Source organism: Oxyura jamaicensis, chromosome 6 (assembly GCF_011077185.1).
Source record: "Oxyura jamaicensis isolate SHBP4307 breed ruddy duck chromosome 6, BPBGC_Ojam_1.0, whole genome shotgun sequence".
Classification (NCBI taxonomy): Eukaryota; Metazoa; Chordata; class Aves; order Anseriformes; family Anatidae; genus Oxyura; species Oxyura jamaicensis.
In genome coordinates this window covers 10,073,965-10,097,972 of record NC_048898.1, presented here as the reverse complement: position 1 = coordinate 10,097,972, position 24,008 = coordinate 10,073,965, and the positions used below count along the sequence as shown (strand labels likewise).

Sequence of the window (24,008 nt, the reverse complement as noted above, 5' to 3'; positions counted from 1 at the left end):
GAGAGGTTCCAAGAAGGGCAGAAGTGGGGGAAAAAAAAAAAAAAAAAAAAAAAGAACAACAGCAACAAAAAAAAAACACCACCACCACCAAAACCACTCTTGAGGCCAGATGTATAAAGATACAGTGTATAAAGATTTTTTATTTTTTTTTTGAATCTGCCCATTGTCTTAACATATTTGAAAAGGCTGACAATGGTTTATCTTTGCTTTTGCAGCTCCACAGAAATGCATGTGATTGTTGCCAGCAAAGGAGAAGTGGTTCTAGGCAGAGTGCCTGGCACTGCATGCTCTATTTTTAATGTACTGGTTGTTCCTAGCAATAGAAAATACATTGTATCATTTTATTTATTTATTTATTTCAATTTGTGCTTCTAATAGACTAATATCCTCCTTATGTTTGGCAGCTCATGATTTCAAACAGTGAAGTATTTTAACTTTGCAGCATCATGGTAAAGGTTAGGGATGTAGGGATGCTTGTTTGTGCTTTGCTGGCCCAACGTTTAACTTAGATCTCATTTAACCAAAATAAGCAAACAAGTCCTTTTCTCTCTCTCTCTTTTTTTTCTTTTTTTTTTTTTAAAGAACTTACATGACTGTAGGCCTTCATAATTAACATGGAAATGTGCTGTTAATACTTTGTTTTCCCTTGTTCCTTAATTTGAATTATAATACATAGTTTTGCTGTTTTATTAAATCAGTACATTTCTTTGCTTAGAAAAATGATTCCATTAACTTTTATTAAAAATGTCTGCATTCTTACTGTGAAGAATATGATAACTGCTGGGATTTCCGTTCACACACAATCAGCTTTTGCTAAAATTTACTTAACAACTGCAACTTATTTTTTCAGATTTTTTCTAGGCTGTGAATAGATGTGATGTAAGTGTTAGTACAATCATAGCTCAGTTCTTCTTTTTCATTTTTAAATATTGAAGTTATGATCTTATTGTCCAAGATTGCTGATAGCTTCTTTTTCTAAACAGCCAGTGATCAGTGACAACACTTTGCAAAATTATAAGTGCAATATTGAATAACTTTTAGTTATATAATTTTTATATATATGTGATGTTGCCTAAAATCTCACAGAAATAATGAGTACGTATGTTATCAAAATCCAAGTGATTCTTCAATGAAGATATTTAATTAACTTGGAGGATATTTGTTTCTGTGCTTTTGACTTCATACTTCTTGATTTTTCTTGTATACAATGACCATAAATTCTGCAGAACACGTGAACATTTTGTATGCAGGAATTTATAGAAGGTCTGGTTCTTAAAGTTTTAAACTACTACAGTTTTCCCTATATACTAGCTTCTCAACTGCCCTGTTGTTTATTCAATTTGGATATTAAGTTTACTTTCTTTTGTATATGATGGAATTGATCGCTTCCTATATACATACCACAGGGAGTGCAGTTTGAAAGCTCTTGAACTCAGCTGGACTACAGTGAAACTGTTCTTTAGATACACAAATGCATGCAAGGAAAATTTAAAGGAATTATGTTGTATTAAAGGCTACACTAGTAGTAATATACTTTCTATTTGTATTCAGTTTGCTGGCATGTTTTTTCAAACTTTAAGATAAATTCTTTAGTTTAATTGCATATTTTGTTGCTGTGCATTTGAGAAGTTAAAATGGTGTTTACAGGGAGAAAAAAAAAAAAAAAGAAGGGAAGGACCAAAACACTTATTGATTTTCATAGATTGGTTTTTGAAATACTAACTGGATGCTAACTACTATTTGCTGGACCAAAAACTTTTCATGCAAGTCTTTAAGTTTTTACTATTAATGGTAACATTTTTTTTCATTAAAGCATTTGCTATGTGTGTCATTTATTACAAGGAGAAAATACTGTCTGCAAAGTCCCAGATGAATAGGCTGCTGTAGATAACTAATAGATGAGAAGAAAAATACATATATTTTGTGGCATGTTAGCAAAAATGCTACAATTTTGAGAAAGTCACAAATGTCCTGGAGGCATACTATTAAGATAAACATTAGATTGTTTTAGCACTGCAAAAGATTTTCTGTGCTTGTTGGAATAAAGGAAGATGTACCTGCACTTTTCTGACCAAGATACATAGTAAAAGTTAATTACTTAGAACAGGCAGTTACAGAGAGGGAGAAAAACGTCTGTTCACCAGTACTTTTTAGTCCAAAGTTAGAACAGTTTGAGCAACTAGGAAAGCTCTGAGATATTTTGATAACATGGGCAACCTCAGAATATTGGAACATGGGAGCCTGTCCCAGAGCTGTGGTTGTAACCGGTCAGTCATGTGGTGCCTTGTACTGATCACAGGCTACAATCCCGTGGAAGCCTCCAAGGCTAACCATGGCAAATCTTGTTGCATTGTAAAGGAGGGAATCAATATGTGATCACTTTCTAGATATTTTATGAAACAAATATGAAACCAGAGCTTTTATAGCCTCCATCAAAGAACAGTATGTCAGGAAGTCTCCTTCCTTGGAAGCCATAGAAGAATAATAATTTTTTTGTGAGCAATTCTTGCATGACACCCAATAGTCTAACAACGTTTGCTGTGAGTTATCTGGCATTGAACCACTTATGTACAGACTTCATAAGCCTGAATTTAAGCCGCACAGAAGCCTTTCAGAGCATCAGAAAATCTTTGGGTTTAAGATTGACAATTTGGCAAACAGCAAGAAGACATAATACAGAAGAATTACATACAAGAATTAGTGATTCTTATTTAGGGGCTGCTGTTCGTAATGGAGACCAGTGCTTACTAGAAATATTTTCTTATGTTTAATGGCCACTAATTCAGAACATTTCTAGGTGTGCAGAATTATGCACACCTCACCCTGCACGGTATGCATACACATGAGAGAAAAGCTAGTATGGAAAATGAAGAGGCTTTTCCATAGTTACTTGTTACACATTATGCGTACTTACTTTCTCTGAGTGATGTTACATTAATACAACAGCATACTGTTTGACATGTTCTTTAACTATAAGATTATTCTCTTCCTTCCCTCTTTTCATGCTAAATTTTAGTGCCTGATTTTAAGCCATTTCAAGTCACAATTAATATATTTATATTTATATATATATAATAAATATGTGTATTTCTGGTGTAAATGTTTTTTGTCTTATTATGGGGATGAAATGCACAGAAATAAAAGAAAAAAATAAAGTATCCAGACAGAGCAGAAGACTTGTACAGAAACTGCCTTCAAGACCATTGGGAACAAAAGAGTTGCCCTTCCCTTTTTGCTCAGCATACATCAAGGATGTGTTGTAATGGTAAATAAATTGAAAGCAGTGACAATTCTGTGGTGGGACCCACATAAATACTTATGAGGCTAGAATGCATGATTATTGTACTTTTAGAATTTAAGGGATTTTTAGTGGTTTATTTGTTGTTTGATTTGAATGCTGGGTACTTACAGGCATAGCTAGAAGTTTAGACTCGCAGGGATGAACTGAAGGCCTACGTGTGTATTTGGTTCATGTTGTTGGGAGCTTGGTGGAAGACAAGTGGAAGACAGGTTGTTTAGTGGCATGATCTCTGAAGCCTCAAACTGGTATTTTAGCTGCCATCACGGATTTCAGAGCAGTAGGTACAGTGACAGCAAGGGCAGCTGTCTCTGCTCCCAGTTTCTTGTTAAGGAAGAAATTCTCAGTGTGTGTGTGCAGGGGGCGGGGGAGTACTTAGTACTTTTTTTTTTTTTTAGTGGTTGCTTTGCTGCATTGTGGAAATCACTCCTATGATGGAGCTACAACCTCAGTAGAGAGGGGTATAAAAATAACAAAACGGGAGACACTCGGCAATACAGGAGTCTGTGTCAAATATTTAAAATGAAAGATTAGCTACTGGAAGATAGGAGCATCGTTTTCTTTTTAAATACAGACTCTGATCATTTTTCCTTCAAGTTATTCATTGATGTTTTCCAGAGTGCTTTGCACTTATTATGTAATACCTTTCACTGAAGGTTCAATATGTGTAAATGGAGAAAGGGAGACCCATTTCAGGGAACTCAATTAGTATCTGCACACCAAACACTGCTCAGCAAGTCACTGGCATCATGTAGGGTACCTGCCATTGCACAGCTCCAAGAGCATTTGTAGGAAATACGTGATAATAAATATTCCCTGAAATATTTCCAATTATACTACTTTGTTATTACTCTACTACGTTATTACTCTAAATAGGCTGTATGTAGTTTTTATAAGATATTTTCCTAGTGAATGTGAATTTAACTTATTTTCAATTATTCAGAGGAGATATGCCTATGCATTATGAGACTGGCAGAAATAAATCCAAATAATTGCATTAGAAGAAATAAGGGAGTAACAACTTAAATATAGAGGAAAATTGCAGGTTTAATATTTTCTGAACATATCAAGAACAAGCACGGTGTGTTGCAGCTGAGAATGAGATGGTATCCAGTCTGTTCATTTTGGAATGGAAAAAAGACAGATCCCAAATTTTATGTGCACAATTTCAGCCTACACTGCTATCAGAAACTCATTAAGAGAGTAAAATTCCTGATCCTCCTCACCAGGCTGGTGTGGCAAGAGAGCAAAATGATGAAGAAATAATAGCTTCAGGCGTAATTCAGTCAGAAGCATTTGTGAATAACTGTCTCCAGGGAAAGGCTCTCCAGCAGCCCTAACTGCAGCCGAGTGGAGCCAGCAGGTGAATCTCGCCATGCCGGTAACCTCAGGTTTGTTGGTGCCTTGTGCGTGGCACATGGCCCGAACCTGCACAGCGAGCTGCATGTGGTGCGGGCTGGTGTTTGGGAATTCCTGGATTCATACCGTTGCATGGTATGGTGTTAAAAGCTTGGCTCAGAGAGAGCAGCTCTGTGTGTTGTGTCCCACCTGAGGGACACCCACATCTGAGGGCAGTGTCAGCTTCCTGCTTCCTGCAGAAGAGAGAAGGATGAAGTGGTGTCCTGGTTTGAATTCCTATGCCAGTGTTGGCTTGGACGGGCAAAAGAAAAGGCTGCTTTTTGGCCCCACTATGATTTCAAAGGCTTTGAACTTCTCTGTTCTGGTATAAATTCTTTCTGGGAAAACATTGTAAAGCTCAAAAAATACCTGAAGTTTTTCCTTAAAAAAAAAAAAAAAAAAATCAGACTGCAGCTTTCATAAGATGACCATTCCTCACACATAGCTCTCTTTGATTATCTCAAGACCTTTCTTTTGCTTTTTTTTTTCTTCTGCACAGATTTTTTTGTTAATTCCATAAATTTTACAGAAGTAGTAATATGTAGTAATACCAGATAGGATAAAATTAAAAAATATATTTTATATGCTGTCTAACACCTGAAAAAAGCATTTAAAGAATATTTAAAAATACATACATTTGAATTTATTTCACATATGAATTTGGAGGATTAATTTTCTGATGGGTTTTTCTAATTAATAAAAAAAAATAATAAAGACCTTCATTAAAATGAATGGATTGGAAAATAACTGCAACTCAGTGCAAACTTGTGAAATATGCTCATAGCTATGCTCTAAATGAAATTAATATTAAAGGTTTTGATTATGCAAATTTATATTAAAGCAAAATATGCTATCTTTTCCTATTCTGATAGCTATTTTATATTCACTTATTTAAATGGAAAAGACTGAAATAGCAATCAAGAGATCAGCTAGTCTTATGTAGGCATCATTGCCTCTGTTCCAGTAGCCTGTCTTTACCTAATGTCTGTCTGTACTCTAAGCCTATTAATTCTTGAAAATCCTTTTATATTTATTAAAAATCAAAGACTTTATTCCAAAGTCACCTAAATATTAGAAAGACTGCTCCTATAGGAAAATGTGAAACAAAGTTCAATTTTCTCTGGAAACTTTTGGGGGAATACAAAGGAAACAATTCAAGTAGTATGTTGCTTGTTTAAAGTCTTTAACCCATTACTCTTATGAAAGAAAACCCATGAAAGATGGAAACCCCAAGTTTCATCGCCATTTTTGTTTTCAAAACCTGCTGAACAAGCCAACCCATTGTTCGCTTATTGATGATAGTTTTGATATAGCAGTGAATCTTATCTAATTTGCTGTATATAGTTGGATAATTTCCAAAGTATATTATTACTGAAATAGATGAAATGCTTAAAGGAAACTTTTTCATTTTTTTAAATTGTTTTCCAACTACTAAAATACTTCTCAAAACTTTTTTTAAAATTTCATATACAACAGATATTTTTAGTTTTAAAGAAGAGATTTTAAATCTAAAATATTAGAGCAGTGTTGTATGCTTGAATATCCGAATATATCTAGTGCTGTGTTTAACACTGTAGATTTGTGATTCATACCACCACAGAACCATTAGTCTAAGCAGAATACTCTGCAGCTCTTTGGACTTAATTTTGAAGAAATAATTATGAATATGACAGTAATTTATAAGATGGAAGGAAATGCAATTAGTATTTAGCAAAGAGCAGTCATGTTCTTCTATTTTGCCATCTTTCATACAAAAATTAGTCTCCCTTCTGCTTTTTCCTCATCCCCCCCAATGCTATATATTGTAGCATCTTTTTTTAATGGAATTCTGGAAGACTTTTTTTTCCTTTTTTTTTTTTTTTTTTTTTGTGCCATTTGCAATGTGCAGTGATAAAAGAACAGGATGGGAAAAAAAAAAAAAAAAAAAGACTTGAAAACTCAGGACAAAGAAGTTACTTCTCTGAATGGTTTCAAGAAGATGGGCTGATGGTTCAGAGTTACGAGTTCTTGTTCTCAGAAAGGATGGTTGTGCTACCACCATCTAGAGGACAGGAACTATGGAATGGAAGACTATATTTGTAAAGTTTAATATAAGGATGTTTGTTGAGAGTTATGTCAGTGGGGCCTGATTTAAGAGGAGGCCTCTACACCCCTTCCCTATGGCAGAACGTCATGGGTCCAGTGTTCCAACAAATCCCCAAAAGATTATTGTGGTTATAAGAACAGATTAAATAGAAAGCTCTTCAGTACCATGGAAATAGGCTACATTTCACTCCAGCATATACAATTTTGGTGTGTCCTTCTCTGAAATGTTACATTTATTTCTTAACCTCCACAGCTGCCCTGGAGGAGGTGCAGAAGGCAGCTATGCAGTGGTGAGTTAGTGAAGATTTCCTCTGGATGAAAAAGGATGTGAAAACAAGATTTTTTTCCATTAAAACTCGAGCTACTTCTGCACTGGGATCATGGCTGTGTCACGCAGCTTTTTCTGCCAGTTGGCACAAAATTTATCCATGCTCCTGGGAATGTTAATAAGAGACTCAGAATTTTTAGTTGAGGATAACAAAAGGAATTGTAGTTGTTATTGATACCATATACAAGGAGCCAGAAAAGATACTGAAGTTAAGTCAGCATACATGAGTAGTTGGATGTGTGTTGAAATTTAGACTGAAAATGGTAGGATGGTATATGATAAAGGGTATAATAAGCCCTTAATTAATTTCAAGGTAAAACTTGATTAATTTTTAGAAGAAAAGTGGTAGAATTACTTTTTTTTTATACAAAAAATTGCATAATACCATGAAATGATACTATGTTTTTTTTTTTTTTAATAATTTCAAGATGAACTCTAGGCTGTGAAGTTTGTAAATACAAAGGTGAAAGATGTTGTAGCCTCAGAAATGTTTATAGCTAGATTATGTCCACCTAACCTTTTTACTGTAACATCTTCACTGCAACTTTCTTCGTGTCCATGCCATCAGTACACATTAGTTTGTCTACAGAACAAATTCTGTGAAAGTCTTCTTACCAGCTCTGTCCAGCCAACATGCTGCAAGTCTGCTTCAGGTGTTTGGCTGCCTGCTATGAAGAATAAATTCACTGGAGTACTTAGCATTTGATAATGGTTCAGAAAGTCAGGACTATGCCCACACACAGCAGTTTGCTTGGAAAAGATGCACGTGCATCATGCATGTGTACTCTTTCTGTCCTGGTGGGAAGGTGTGCAGTGCTTCCTCCCCACAAATGTCAAAACCAGACACGTGAGCCGGCAGTAGAGATAGAATGATGCAGAAGACTTCTGGCCTTCCCATAACTCATTGTGCCAGCACATGTTCAGTCTGTTCAATCTTTCCTTTGTCTGCCTTTGTTTACTGAATTGTTTGCAGAAGTCTTTTGTTAATATCTGAAATGAAAACACCTATTCACTGGACCTGAAAAGATGGCTTAGTGAGATGTGAATTAGAGACCAAGAGATGAAGGACAGTTGTGCAAGTTATTTATTTGATTAAATAATCAGAAGGCAAAGTCAGTTGTCTGACATAATTGTCTCAATCAGAAAGATTTTGTCCTTTAGAAAAGATTTGCACATAACTTATTATTTTGCTCATTCACAAAAGGACTTTGTCATACGTGACTGTGAAATGAGAATTGGCGAGAGGACTACAGTGGATGGATTAATGGGAAGTCTTTCTGCATTTCCATTGTGAAGCATAACATTTGAATGTTATTTAATAAGGAGGTTCCCTTTTGTGTTATTGATTTAGTTCCTGTGTGCATCCTTTTCTTTAGTTTAATTGCATATTTGAACATGAGCTTTTTGGTTTTCTTTGTTTTTAATGGTCAGCATCATGACTTTTGCTATGTGGTCTTGCTTTCTTTTTGATTAAATGTTGTAGTTAGAAATGAAAAAATTCTTATAATGGTAGCTGTTTAGTAACGCTTCTTGAAGAAAACAATTGCTTTGCTGGACAAGAGGATTATGGCTGTCATGTTGTCGCATCACCCCAAAGCTGCTGGTAGGCCCCTAGACTCCAGGGGTCATGGCACGATCCTTGCAGAGACCTGGCTGGTACCGATTACCGCGGGCTGGGGGAGTGTGGAGGGCTGCAAATGCCCACTGCTTCTGCAAAGTTAGGCTCTGATTTATTGGTGTCCCTAAGGTTTTTCCACTTAACTGGTTTACATGAAGACTTTCTTATACAAGCAACCACTGTGGCATTTCCAGCTGTAAATGAACAGGCTGTGCATGTAAAGTTCTGTATCTAGCCATGTGTTTGAGCAGGCTGTTTCTTTGCATTTCAGAAATAAGTATTTCTGTGTATCAATGTTGTAATCAAGTAATACAATTTAGCCAGTATGATTGTTTTTGTGTACCTCCTTTGGTATGCTGTGTGCTATTGAATGAGGTGCTCCGTGGTGTTTGTGTGTGTGTTTTAACACAATATGAATCCTGTTCTTGGCATATCGCTTCTCCAAAATGTAACTGAACAGCCTTGGTAGCATCATGGGATAGATTTATTTTGTTACAAGTCATGTATATTGTTCTGTCAGAATAATGGTTGCTTTATCTGTGAACAATTATTATTTATATGCAATTTGTGTTGCTGTATTTTTCCAGTTTTTAGCTTAAATATGCAGGGAAAAAAATAAAAATTGAGCATATGACACTGGAAGAGAGGAGACACTAGAGGTGTTTTTATTTATTTATTTATTTTTACTAGTCAATGATGAAAGAAGCAGAGTTTAAAGCTGGTTTTGCTTTAAATGATGCTGAAGAACTATTCCAAATTTATTAACCCAACAGAATTGAACTAACTAGTTCAAAAGTAATTGGCCTGTAGAAATGTAAGCAAGGTGACACTGTCATGAGATGATAATGATATAATTTGAAACATCTCAGAGATTTTTTGACAACCATGACCTTCTTTGGGTCTGTCAAGCTGTGCAACTAAGGCATTGTTGAATGATTCTCATTTTCCTTTTTTTTTTTTTTTTTCTTGGCAAGCCAGAAGCTGCTACTTATAGCAATGAGAGCTGGTAAGAGATTCTATTTTCTCTTCCATTTCACTTGATTCATCTTGAAGGTGAAGAGAAAAATGTGCCTCTTCTTTAACTATTCCAGCATCTTAAACCTTTTAGCATTCTTTACTTTTCCTGCCTTTGTGGTAAAGGAACCTCTTCAAAAAAAAAAAAAATAAAAAAAAATAAAAATAAAAACATGAGGGAACACCAGCACCAGTTTGGTTATAATGTCCTGTAAAGTTTACTAAAACATTCCATTGCTTCATTAAGTCATACTCAACAAACAGAGAGAAAAGATTGTCTAGGGGCCTGGGATGTCCTAATAACAGCTTTTTTGGTTGCTTGCCCTTAAATTTGGAAGATGGAGTCACTACATGTGTTGGTAGACATGCACAGCAGCAAAACAAGATACGGTTTTCAGAAATATATGCAGGAAGATTATGATGGAATATACAGAAAAATGGTCTTACTCTGAAGGTAACCAAGCCATGGAGCAGGTTGTCGGGGAGGCTGCAGATTCTCTCTGTGGTTCAGCTCAGCATTGTCCCTGTTTTAGCGGGAGGCTGGGGCTCCCAAGGTTCTTTGCAACCTCAGTGATTCAAACTCAGAAGCACAACTGCCTGCTTTCTTAGTGACATCAGGTACAGCTTTTGCCTAGAAAGCTATCAATTTATTTTTACAAATGATGCAAGCTGGCAATGAAACTTGGAGTACCTTGGCAGAGTAAAACTTCAGATTCTGTTCCCATTTATAGGTGATGGAGACAAGCTAAGGCAAGTGAATTAATTAACCATTTGTTTGTCCTCCCTATCATTATGTTGTTCTTACTACCTAATGAACACCTTCAAGTGACCTTTCTCACACATCTCCTGTGATTGGATAATTTTTAAATTCTGTTGGTGCAGTGCTGGGAAATCATCACGGTAGCTGGACAGGCGGTGGCTCCGTAATTCGGGATGGTTCTTTGCAGGGTTTGCGAAGTCAGAGGCAGGCTCTGATTTTCTGAAGACCTGTTTGCAACAGAAGAATCGCACAGCTTTTAGACTGACCTGTGTTACTGATCTGCTACATTTTGCACCAGCTGATGACTGTGGGTTTTTCTTTCTGCCTGGTCAGCTGTTTGGCAATGTTCCCAAACAAACTGAGTTGAGTAGCAGTGTCTGTGTGCATGGATCACTGAGGCTGGGCATCAGTGCCAGACAATAAGAAATAGTCTGCTAGCTGGCCCTCAGCAGGAAAAGGGTATTGCTTGCAGGTTTATCTCCTTTAGTGTTTGAAAGCATCAAGGGAAAGCAAAGGGCCACAGCTGTACAGCAAATGAGCAATTGTTGAGTGGATGCCTTTTATCAAAGGAGATGCGAAGTGAAGAAGCAAGGGGCCTGTGAAGAAGGGGGCTATAAAACACCTGGACAAATACTTTGCAAACAAGTAGATATTTATGGTGATGTAATGAATTTGGACTTGCACACTGAAATAGTCAAACCTAGGGTAAACTGGCCTAAAAATGAGTATGCTGCTTTGGTTTTGCAGATGTGGAAGACTGGGAAATAATTTATTATTTGATTTTTAAATAGATTTGGTATTTCTTTAACCAGCCTTCTACTATCTTTTCTCCATAAACAACCAGTTAAGTATTGACAAAAATACGTCCAGTCACCAACGATTTCTTGTGAGAATAATGCATTCTATATATTTTTTAAATTATTATTTTTTACATAAGAACAATTGCAAAAGTTAAGGAAAGAGGTACAGCTTCTTATGGTGATTTAAGGGATTTTTTTTAACACCAAGTTATAGATCAGCTTTTCCTTAATGATTGTGGCTACATTTCTACATGATTTATACATACATATACATATTCAGTTGAATTGCATGTAGAGCATATGTGAAATCAAATTAATACTATGAGAGCAGCAAAGTATTGGACCCACATTCTGATGGGAAGGAAAGGCCATAATTTTTTGCAAATATTGTACATTTACAAAATGCCCAAGTGGCAAAAAGCACTGTCCTGAAAAAGCAGCAGCCCCAGAGGATAAAGCTAGTCTTATGATGAGAAAGAAATTTCTAATGCTTGTCTTTGGCTTTCCGAAAGGCAACTTTGTTTGTTCGTTTTAAGGCAGTTGTGTTTTCAGTATGTGAAGTTGAATTGAATGTAAGCTGATCAATGTCTTTCATTTAGCATTATAAACAGCTGACACTGAGAGAAATCTGTATGGGCTGTAGTGTTGGAAACCAGTGCTGTGGGGTAAACTAAAAAAGCGCAGAAAAGACTGGGAGAAAGGAGGTTGTCCTTGTGGATAGTTTGTTATAGTTCTAGATTTGTTTTAAACAAGTAGATTAATGAAAATAATCTGTCACCATTTGAGTGCCTAAAATACCAGTGTCTTCATCATGCAATAGGTACTTTTCCCTGGAGTTCGTGGCATGATGTGTGGGCTGCAAGCTGGGGAAGAGTGGGACAAGGCCAGTTGCTTGTGTGACTTTGGCACTTCTGCTGTGGAAGAAGAGGAGTGTAGAGCTCTATGTTGTAAAGATCAGGTTTGAAATTATTTGGCCTATCCCATTCAGTACTTAACAGGAGGGACCCTTGTGTTAGTTGCGACAAAAAAAAAGTGTGTTTGTAAGGGCTTTTTTTTTCCCATAGTAATTTGGCATCTAAATGGTTTGACTACTACAGTCAAACCAAATGACTTTGGTTTTACAACAGACTAAATGGGAGCTGGGAGCGCACGGTGACCTAAGAAATGAATATTTGCAGAGGCATGAGAAAGAGGCTAAGGGTTTTAATCACAAATTCTAGACATTTTGACTTCAGTTTTCCTATTTTAATCCATACTGTTATGATTTGTTTAGCAAAGTGCACTGTGGTGTGGCATGATCAGTGAATTTGATGTGAATTTGGAAGCACCTCTGAATGTGCGGAGGGATGGAGGAGTGCTGGCTACGGTACAGCCGGCGCTGTTCTGTACTGAGGGCTGCGGCCGGGCACGTGCGGAGAGATGTGCTGCTGCTGCAGCCCGTCGTGCTCTGGAGGCTGGGACAGCCGTGCTGGCAGCCCGTGGGTCACTGTCGCTAAAGGAAAAGCTGCCTCGTCTCATGCAGCTGGCCAGCTAAGCCAAGAGCATTTGGTATGAATTTCTGTAATGGATTTTTGGATCACAAATATGGATCTGCAAGTCTGGCTGGCTGATCTTAATCTTGTCTGTAAAACAGGATGCAGTCTAAATAATAAGTGCAAAAAAGGCTTGGGAGGCTTTCAGCTCAACGTACTAGCTTTCTGGGGAAAGCTGCCCTCATAATCTGCATCTAATACTGAGGAGCTACTCTGACTTCACTGTTTGGGAGTAAATAGTGCGGAAATCTGCTTTGTAGCAGCCGTGTATGCAGCTCCTGGAGTGGGATCATTATGAAGTGCTTGCTTAACAATTAAGCATACAGCTGAGTGATTCTTGACCAAGTTTTTGATCCTAAAAAGCTATTTCAAAACTCAATTGTGTTGCGGGAGAGAGACTCCTAAATCCACCTACCTAATACCTGACCGAGGCCGGGGTTTTCAGGAGGAATGTAATAGTTTCTCTCTGACAAAGCAAATTCTGTTTTGAATTCAGTGAAAGTGAACTTTAGCCAACATGGAGTGCTTTCCAAATGCTACTGTTTCAGTATTGACTGACATGGAAATCTTAACATTATGTTTACTGGCATGATATATTGCAAAGAGTATTATCTCAGCTGGCATCTAGCGCTCACAGAATACGTTTTTGTATTATATTTTGATGCGTTGCTTTCACAGGAAGAGTGATGATATATCTGGTTTACTCAAATACAAAATCCAAATACAAAAATTGTTCTAAAATCTAAGTCCATAAGTAAAACTGATTTTTTTTTTTAAATCTTTTAAATTAGTAAAGTAAAAGAATGATAATATTTGCTTTATCAGAGGAGGGAGGGGAGTAGATAGAAACCAAGAATGTAGAAAACAATTTTTTGAAAAAGGTTGAGAAATTCATGGGAATACTATCAGTTGTTTTGATGCAACCTATTTTGTTAGGTTATTATGTTAAACTGAGTATGAACTGAATACCTCTTGCCTGCAGACATGCATTCTATTGCAGATGAATGCTACTGTCTCACATTTCATTACATCTTGGTTGATATGAGTTTAACGCTCCCATTTCATGAAAAGTGATTTAATTTCTGGAACAGTGCATTCTTAAAATATTATGCATAACTTTTTTACGAATATAAGAAGTCATAGTTGTTTTCTTCTTGAAGAATGTGAGGCTGAAAGATCTCCATTATGTAACAGTTTCATAAAATGAGGGCAAGCCCTACCATTTACTTGCCATTCAGACCCTGGTTTGACTGAAATATATTAAGTGCAAATCATACAAATGGCTTTGGCCCTCAAAAATCATGCTGACTCTGACAGCTAGAGGCAACAGAGTATATTATATACTGCATTTTTTTATATGCTCCAAACACTACTGCTTCAAGAAAACTATTAAAACTATAAATATCATTTTAATTATCTATATGCCAGCCTGCTAAATACTGAAGGAGCAGCAAACAGTGTCGCAATTAAACTTACTATCTCACTCAACATAAAAAGTAGTTATGCTAAAGCTCAGTAGATACACTTGTCAAATTATGGACAAAATACTGCATATCACAAACTGCAGTCCTAGTTACAGTGGGAAGGATGCCCATACTGTTGTGTAGATGTACACTAACTCTGTTTAAGCCAGACTGGTTCTAGTTCAGAGTCCTGTTGGTACCAAGGTAATAACTTCTGACAGCTCCATTCAAGTGGGAGAGGTTAGCATGGATGTAAAATTAAAGCCACTCCCTGTTCTGATGCTTAAAATCTTGGAAAGGCAACTTTGAGAAATGGCAGCTAACAGGAAAGCTACCCTAAGCTTTTTATTTTTATTTTATTTTTTATTTTTGTGTACATCATTGGTGGTGTTTTCCCTCACCGTTTCCAACCAAATGTGAAGAAGGGTGTATCACACTGCAGCCTGAGGACTGAAAGCAGAGGCAGTGCCTGCCAGCCATGTGCTGGGCTGGGCATCACCAGAGGAGATACCTGCAGCTCTCGCACCTCATTGCTTGGCAGCCTTGAATAAGCCACAGACCTCACACAGCTCCTGCTCTTTTTAACATCTTCTAGGTTAAAAATCTTAAGGAGGAGGGAAAGGAGGTTGTATGCTAAAATGCTTCTTGATTGTCATTAGGACTTGTAGGTACAGAATGTAAACAACTGGCATCTGAAAAATGCTGATTGAAATCAGCCTTGCTATCTTCTTGCCACAGATGAGAGCAGTAATGAATGCAACTAGTTTGCATATATAGCTTGCTCTTAACCACAGCAGCTTATCACATGCTGCAGTAACCTGAGAACATTTTCACACTTAGTTGTCCAGAGTTTCATGCTTCTGAGACTACGCGTTGCCAGCAGGACGTGTAATTGGTGTAGGACTCATTACAGTCATCACAGCGTGCACGTGCAGAGCCAGAGTTATCATCTGTAGGCTGGATTCAGCCCCTGGAACCATTTAATCTGTTCCACAGTCATCCCATGACTCTTCAAACCAGTGAACATTCTGCACTGGAAACTGCCACAGATCCCTCAGTTAGCTCTTGAATATGTAAATCTGCAGGCCACAAAGTGAGGAAGAGATGCCAGTACCAAGGAGCAAGAATGGTAGTAGGTACAATCTTAATACACATGACAATACATTGCTTAATTATATTATTTGTCTTTTAAAAAACTTATCTGAATATTGGTCGAATTAATGCCAGAACACTAGATCAGAACTAGGTGATTTTAGAAATACTGACATGGATTTCTCATTGTCCCCTTTCACATAACCAATGGTAACACATTGCAAATGCAGTCCTGTTCCCCAGATGCAGGGACCTAGTAGGGCTGAGGTTTCTGTACTGAAGGTATGTCAAGAAAAGTGAGGCCATGGCCTGATATAAGTAAGACTTTCAGGAGTTCTGCCTTTGGATGGGATAAATTGCAGCTCATCCTCAACTGCCATGGAATAATTCAGTAAAACAATTTAAGGGGTACTTATACTTGCAGCTACTTAGTAAATCAAACTGCACAAGAGCAAACTGATTAGATGAATCACTGACTGTACAGATGCACTGGAATAGACTGTCATGTGATTTTATTTTTAAAATAAGAGCATTTGAATGTGCAAACCAAAGTTCCTAAATCATAACCTCAGTGTCAGATGTGCAAGGCCTCAGCTTTCCATGTGAATGCTTTTCAGGCAGGGGGTTGCTTTCGAAATATATTTCCCTAACTTGAGTGGACACTCAGGATGGTCTTGATTTGGATTTCTGAGACTTGCATCCTCTGAAATTTGGGCAAGCAGAGGACACAGTGACACATCTGCTTGCTGGGATCAAAGTGCTGGGTAGCTCTGTGCAGCGCTGTACAGCCTGGTATATTGTAAGGGCCTGTCCTAAAGCGGTGGACACTTACATCCAGGTTTGTGGAGAGATTCGGTCTGAGAGTTAGTTTTAAGCATGCGCCATGAACAGTGCTATTCGTGCAGGTAGCCTAAGCGTTGGCATGGTACGTTACTAAGGATTGGTCTGCAAAAGTTCCCAGACTAGGTTAATGCAGTTAGTGGCTCTTTGTAGATTACTGGCATTTCTAGATGCCTTGAATTAAGCACATCATAATTAATCAGCAACTTAAATTAAGACCAGAACAGATAGCAATCTTTGAAGACTCAACAGCGGGGACATTCTTTGTTGGAGATTTTTTTCCATGTGACATACACACACAATGTGATGTCTGTAATACAGAACCACAGGGTGGTTTGGGTTCAAAGCCCACCTGGCTCCAACCCCTCTGCCATGGGCAGGAAAAAGCCCCCTCCAGCCTGGCCTTGAACACCTCCAGGGAGAGGGCATCCACAGATACTCTGGGCAGTGTCAGCAACTTCTCTGAGCAACACATTTACATAATATGTATAAATATATAAATGTGTTTGTATGTGTGTATATATATGTGTCTATAATATATATATGTATGATGTAAAGAAAGAGAACACAAATACAAAGTTAAACAGGGCTTCTACTTGCTTCTACTTTGGAGAAGGTAGCTGGCTAGCTGGGAGGAGGAACAAGAAAATGTTCTTGGTTTAGTGTAAAGAAGTTAAAAGTCTGAGATTTTTTTTTTTTTTTACTTATAAGTAAAAAAAATTTTTTTTACCCAATTCTTTTATTAACATAAAAATCTGTAGCCTGATTAAATTCTTATTTTTTGCCTGGAAGTAGGTGGGAGGTTTTATGGGTAGATGGGGATTATTTGCTGGGGGTTTGTGTTTGTTTTAACTGAATTACAAAGCACTCCAAGGGACTGGCATTTTGCAGCACTATAAACTGTGACCTCAGTACGTGCTATAGCTTCTCAGCACACCTAGAATGAACGTACAATAGGTCTCATCAATTCAGGGGCATAAAAGGCAGCACAATAAGATGTCAGAAAAAGCAGGAAAAAATTTCAGTTAGCAGCTGGTAACCAAAAAGGCACGCTGATGTGCAGCAGGATGCTGGGCTGTGTCCTTGAACCTCATGGGTCATTATGAAAATGTGTCTGGTGTTTCTGGACATTTGTGGGTGCTTTTTTTTTTTTTTTTTTTTTTAGGAAATATTTGGCAGAGTACCTGTAATAATTACCGGTGACCTGTACTCAGAATGCATTTTTTGTTGTATCCAATAAAAAAATATTTACAGCTTCATCAACAGCTTTGATTCTATACAGGTGAAAATGTATAAACAGCAATCCAGAAATGCAAACCAGATAGGTGTAAGATATTATACTTTTCAATATGTGGTAATTTAGATGTTCTGCCTGGAAAAATTACTTTATTGAAAGCAATCAGAGGAACAAAGCAAAATAATGTTTACACAAGCAACATTGTGTGCTCTTTAAAAGGCATAAATGACAATGATTGCTAAAAAGTATTCTCCAAAATAAATGCATTATTTGTTTTAAGATTTAGATTTCACCACTATTGTACCAAGCTGTCTTAGGAATATACTTCTCAGAAAGGAAGATTCTTGCAAAATATTGATTTGTTACTTTTTAAAATAATTATTTTTTCTACAGAAGGGAAGAAGGAATAACAATATACAACTTGTAGTAAAAAAATAAATAATAATAAACACAACTCACCGCCCACACATTACAAAATCCATTTTCTTGGATATATTTTACATGCTCTAGTCTAAGTTTATATATACTCTTAAACTATAATTTCAAAGTAATTTCCTTACTCTGTTCCTTAGTTATCATTATTTCAGCTGGTTTCTTTTCCAGATGCTGCCAAACAGAATGGCTGGAAAACCTTATTATGTTGCTCAAATGTGTTGATAGGGTTTTCTCAAACATGAGGGACAAACAGACACACGCAGTCTGTCTGCGTCTGTCAAAACAGCTAGTTGGTATGGGTCTTCTGATTTTTGTTACTTAAAAGTGTTTTAAACACGGTTTTTCATTACACTAAAATTAAAAATGATACTCAAAGAGGAGATGTCTTTCACAAATCTTCAGATTTGTGCTCCAATTTCAAGGAATGTTTGAAGTACTCAACTTCTGAAATACTGTCATAAGCTGAACTGCCTCCTGATTTGGTCCCAATTTATTCATCTAATTCTGTGAAGAGATGGGAGGGTCCTACCTACACTGTGTATGTTATCCCACCACTACTGGAGGAGGAGGAAAGGGAATAGCGAAAGGAGAGTTGCTGGAGTTGTAAGCCATGTGGGAGTGGACAGAGGGTGGTGCTTCAGTTCTTAATTATGTTAAAAATTAAGCTTCACTCTGACAGAGATGTGGAGTGATGAGTCCTTTCTGACTTCTAAAATAGGGCAGCAAAGACTTGCACACAAAAGCAAATCTTTGCAAGACTGAAGTTTAGATTAAAAAAAAAAAAAAAGTCGTGAAAATGGCTGCAGCTTCTAGAAGGCTGAATTTCAGCCAAAATTCTGTAAATGTATGAGCTTTCAGCTGCTTGCCTGGTTGTTTGCTATCCTCAGAAATCTCACATCTGCTTGATAATGCTGTGATGAAGTGCAAGCTTAGAAAAATCTGCAGAACTTGTAACATTGCATTGCTGCATGCGAAAGGACACTAGATTCTGAGCTGAGAAGTGCAGCTCTAAGCATCGTTTCTCAGAACCGCTGTCTCAGGAAGAATATGCATGGAAAAACACAGGATCGTTTGCATGTTACCTAGTATCAGTGATTGATTTATTTATTTCTGACATGGTCATTATTGACACTAATTGGCCATGTTAAGTTAATTATGGATGTGAAGATTTAAAAAATATTTTTTAGAACGTGCCAAATATTGTCAGTAATCATGATGTTCATCTAAGCAACCGTGGTACATTCAGCATGAGAAGACAGGACTGTGGGCCTTATTGATACCTGTTGGGGCTTTGTTCAGCCATAAAGGATGCCTGAAAATTCAAATTTTATTCTGCCTTGGCTTTTCTTGATTCAGTTTACAGTAGCTTTTAATTTCTAAGTTCAAGTGTGATTTAGATCATGGGACTCCACAGCTATTTTCTTCCAACTTGACCTCTGATGTACCACTAAACCGTGCAGAGATCTTCCGTAACATCCATGTCTCAGGTGTACTTACAGATGTACAAGGCTTATCAGGAAGTGTGTGGCAGGACATACCAATCCTTTGTGTTTGATACAGAATTCCAACAGCTCATCTGGATCCCCCCAGGATTTGCAGATACTGATGTGCTCTGTGTCTTGCTTCTGGCTCAAGCTACCATCTCAAACACTACAGGCAGTGTGTGGGAAAGGGGGAAGGTTGGATAACAAAGACTCAAGGTGATCATTTTGTCTGTAAAGTCCTTGTCATCCAGTAGGAAGAAAATTAGCTAGCAAAAACTATCATTGTGGATGTTTGACAGTACTGAGGCAATAGCAAAAGAAAATACATAAATCTACTGAATGACCATGAAACATATTCAACCTGAGAAAAAATTAAGAAAATAGAGTAGCTGGCAAATGGAAAGATGCAAGCTGCCAAAAGGGAAGTAAAAATGAATTTCCACTATCTCAGGATTGATGTGTGTGTATGTATATATATATATATATATATGTATATATATAGTCACCAGATGCCAGCTGGATTGCTCATGCTAACTAGATCATCTGAAGACTGTTCTAGCTTGTTCCAACTTACTGTAACTTCTAGTGCCTTGCAAAGGCTTTTGCAGCAAAAATGAGATCTGCCTGGAAGAAAGAAGTTCTGACTAAATCCTTCTCTGAATTTGGATATATGTCCATCTTGTGAGTGCCAGTGGCTGTTTAAGGAGGCTGGCATGGGATCTGCTAAACAGCTTTTGTACTAATGAAGATTTTTTGTAACCAAAAGATGGCTAATTCTATCCAACGCTCTATTGAAGCCAAAAATTTTAACTTGCTATGTTCCAGAGGACTTCTGATTGTGTACTGTGGTTCCCCTGTCCTACCTTTTGCTCAGGTTTTAAGTCCAAACCATCACACATCATCTGCTGCTTGAAAGCTTAATGTAGGCCAGTGTTTACTAATTTGTACTACTTGAGGTAATCCAAGTTACATCTCTGCCATGTAAAATGTAGGCTTATAGAGAGATATTTATTTATTTATTTATTTATTTTGCATTTGTCAATATTTCTTTCCTGAAAGAACCCGTCTTACCTGTTTGGATGAGCATGCTTTCTTTTTTGATCAGAACTTGCATAGATAGAGCAATCTTTGCCTTGGGAAGATTTATGTAGGAATACTGTAGGGCGGGCGGTCTGTGGAGGAAATGATCTTCATGTTTTCTTGGGAATGGCTTAGAAGCAAAAATGTCTTGGGTAGGGAAGGCATTTGTCTTGGTTTCCTCAGTTGTGCACCAAGATTGAACCTGTATGGGCTAGGTGATAAATTGTCATAAAGAACCGCTGTTTGAATCCACTCTTCCTGATATTTAAAGCCCAAACTACCTAAGTTGGAGAATTTTGACTCTTCTGTGACCTGAGAAACATTACATGAAAATTTCTTAGAAAACAATGTGGCTGAGGAAACAGTGAAAATTGTTCATTGAAGGAAGGCAAGGAATACTGTAGTGCAAAAGTTTTTGTGTCTGGACTTGTTTCCACAAACTTGAAATGGGATGCTGCTAGAGGAGTTGATTAGCTTTAGGGTTCCTCTCCTATGAACTTCTGATAATGATTACTGAAGTATTTTGAGACCAGCTTATCTCATTTATCAGCTGATTTATCTTTTTGTTGGCCTTTTCCACACTTCCAAGAGTAGCACTTGTGCTCTCCAGAGGGGATATTACTAGGACTTCTGCTGCTGCTGCCAAAAATGTGCTGGCACAAAGATGCTGTCTGAGTCAGCTTTGTAACGTGACAGATTCTCAGACAGCTGCAGCAATGATATATTAGCTGCCTTACTGGGCAACTTCAGAATAGACAATAAATCTGCTACTAGTTATGAAAAGTTATTAAAAGTAGCCTAATGCGATAGACAGTAGTGAAATGTGCTTATTTTTCTGGTTAACAGGTTGAAGGATGTACAAGTGATAGAAGTTAGAACAGTTATTCAGTTGTGGCTGCATGTCTTGTTTGTATCAGCATTAAAAGAAGAATTTAAATCATCAAAAGAGGATGATGCACTTTTTACATCTTTTATTATTCAGTTATCTGTTAATTGCTCATACTGCGCACTCATATTTCAGTGATCACAGCTGTCACTTCTGTATATTTTTCTCCAATTTCATGGCTGCAGAGTAGTGAATACGATGCGTTTTCCGATTGAGAGATTGTAAAATGAAGTCAGGCTGCCACTGGAGGTGTTCAGTGTTGCATTTCCAAAACTGGACTTCTGTTGCTACCGTCTTGTAATTCTATGAGCATTATTAATGCTGCCGTGTGTAACTTACAGTTCGAGTTTAATTGGCCTTTCTTTACCATACTAATGCCTTCAGTCAACCAGAGCCTGCAGTCCTACTTTTTATGTCTCATTATGTTCCGTTCCTGTGCCCCAGCCTACATTTAATTTGCACAGGAGTGGAAATGAAGTTGTCAGTGCCATCTTGCAGCTACTCTCCTCCCCCTTACTTTAGCTATATCAGATGCCAACAGTGCTGATTTGTTGAACCTCAAGCTGTTTTGTTTAGCTCTGGCAAGCTGACTGCTTTGTAACCACCAAACTGGTACAGTGAGACACAAAATGCGTGTGATATTGCCCAAATTTCTCACGAGTAAAGGTAGGAGATGCCATTTCAATTTCAACTGTATACTGCATTAATCTGAATAATAAAACAGGGATGCAACTTCAATATGTGAAATCCCATATTCTCTACTAGCTCACATGTGTAAACGCTTGGGTTAGCACATATTTGATTCAGCAGTGTGAGAAAGCTAAGGCAAACACATTTTCTACTTCAAGACTAGAAGTTGTCTTGCAAAGAATTTTATTGGAAGATGCTGGCTACAATTGTGCATAGGCTGTATTGTCTAAACCAATTAATTGCAGGACTGGAGGGTGAGGTTGGATCTTAATGTTTGTCAGGGGGAGAGGAGAAGCTGTTACCCTCTTTGTTTTTGCCTATTACAAAATAGTGGAAGTGAATGCATTTCATAAAATACAGTATGGTAAATATTTGTAACAGTGAAAATTTGTTGATGTTATCTTAACCTAAATATTAACCTTTTTGATGAGAAAGCAGTGGTTGCTTTGTTCTGTCATGCTAAGTGTAATTGAAGATCGAGGTTTCTGTAGCATTGGAATTTATACCGCTAGAAACCCACCTCGTATTTTCTGAGTTTGTGCAGCACTGTTGGAGAAATTGGCTGTTCCACAGACACACACATACCATGTAAAAGCTCACTTTCTTTTCTTTCTGTTACAGTTCTTTATCAGGGAAATGAAATTAGAGTTTTTGTGTTTTGTTTTTCTATTTAACTAAAAAAGAAATCTTAAAAAAAAAAAACTGAACATAAGACCTGCAAAATTTGTTTAGTCATAGAAAATTAATCTGAATGTGATCAGGAATTTAAAAACTCTAGTTGCAGTATTTCTTGGGCATTTTTTCTTTGTGATCTTCAGTAGAGGTAAATAATTACTGGCATACTCTTACTTTCCATATTATTTTGAAGGGTTTACTGTGAAGGCTGACTAGGGACTAGGGTATCTAACACCCCACCACTCCCTCCTTTCCTTCCCCCCTTCCCCCCCCCCCCCCCCCCCCCAAAAAAAAAAAAAAAAAGGTAACACCAAACCAAACAGATTATACTGTAAAAAGCTGATAGAGAGTAAATTTAGTGCTTATCATTATGCTTGCCTGCAGTTATAATTCTGTTACTCAAAAACTGATGAAGGTCGAATAAAATTTCTTGACTGAGCTGAGTATAACAGATACAATGCCTACGAGAACATAAAACCTCAAAGTATTCAGGTAGCAAGAATTGGTGGTGGGGTTCAACACAACCAGCATATTGGGTTGCTGTATTCTTACACTGCGGATTCCTGTAAGTGAAATACAAGAGTTTTATTTTTATTTGCTTGCATGCATTTGCGCACAGAGGTTGTAACTTTGTATCTAATAACAATGTAAGGAATTACTAGAAAAGTACTAGATGATAGCATGCTAGTGTGTGTATATATATTTTATATATAAAGTCACTGATAAATTCAGACTCCTAAGGTTTCAGTGATTCTTGTGCTTAGGTCTCAAAAGGAGCTAGTAGAACTTGAAACAAGCAGAAAAGAGTCAAAATGACATTACTGTTGGAAAGGAGGAGTGAATTTTCTTGATTGTAGAAAGATGTAGCCGCTGCAGAGATTACTAAATGTGGTAGGTGAATAAATTAGACTTCTTTTGGTAGCTTATTCTTGTATTAATTGAGTTGCTGGTACTTTATAATTCTCAGTAGCATTATATAAAAAAGCTGTGTTTGTGTGTATATGTTTCTGTTGCCTGCCAGTCAGCCTTGTTGTAAACCACCTGCATTTAAGGAGGTGGTATATTAATATAATATTGAAATTAATAAATTAAACACCTTGAAGTTGTAAATGCATATTTTAACTAATAATTATGTGATTCTGTATATTGCATCTCATGAAACTTGCTCATCAGGTACTGAGCCTGTAAGACACAAGACCCGTGCTCCTTTACTCAGGGTGTGTATACTGATGGCTTATAAAAGTAGATCTATAGAGCACGTCGGATGTAGAGAGCATGCTTTCAATTGCAACT

At 37.3% G+C, this 24,008-nt stretch overlaps 1 protein-coding gene across 3 annotated transcripts in view; it reads left to right on the top strand.

Annotated features, from left to right (window-relative positions):
• NRG3 (neuregulin 3) overlaps nucleotides 1-24,008 on the top strand; it is a 402,024-nt gene that overhangs the window by 127,416 nt on the left and 250,600 nt on the right. Inside the window, exon 1 of one of the 3 annotated variants that reach the window (XM_035330412.1) lies at nucleotides 21,947-22,016. The exons of the other annotated variants lie outside the window; for them this stretch is intronic. Within the exon in view, the coding sequence (XP_035186303.1) occupies nucleotides 21,980-22,016 (37 nt within the window). The 5' untranslated portion in view covers nucleotides 21,947-21,979. Of the gene's footprint in view, nucleotides 1-21,946; nucleotides 22,017-24,008 lie in introns of those variants that run through there. 3 annotated transcript variants of the gene reach the window in all.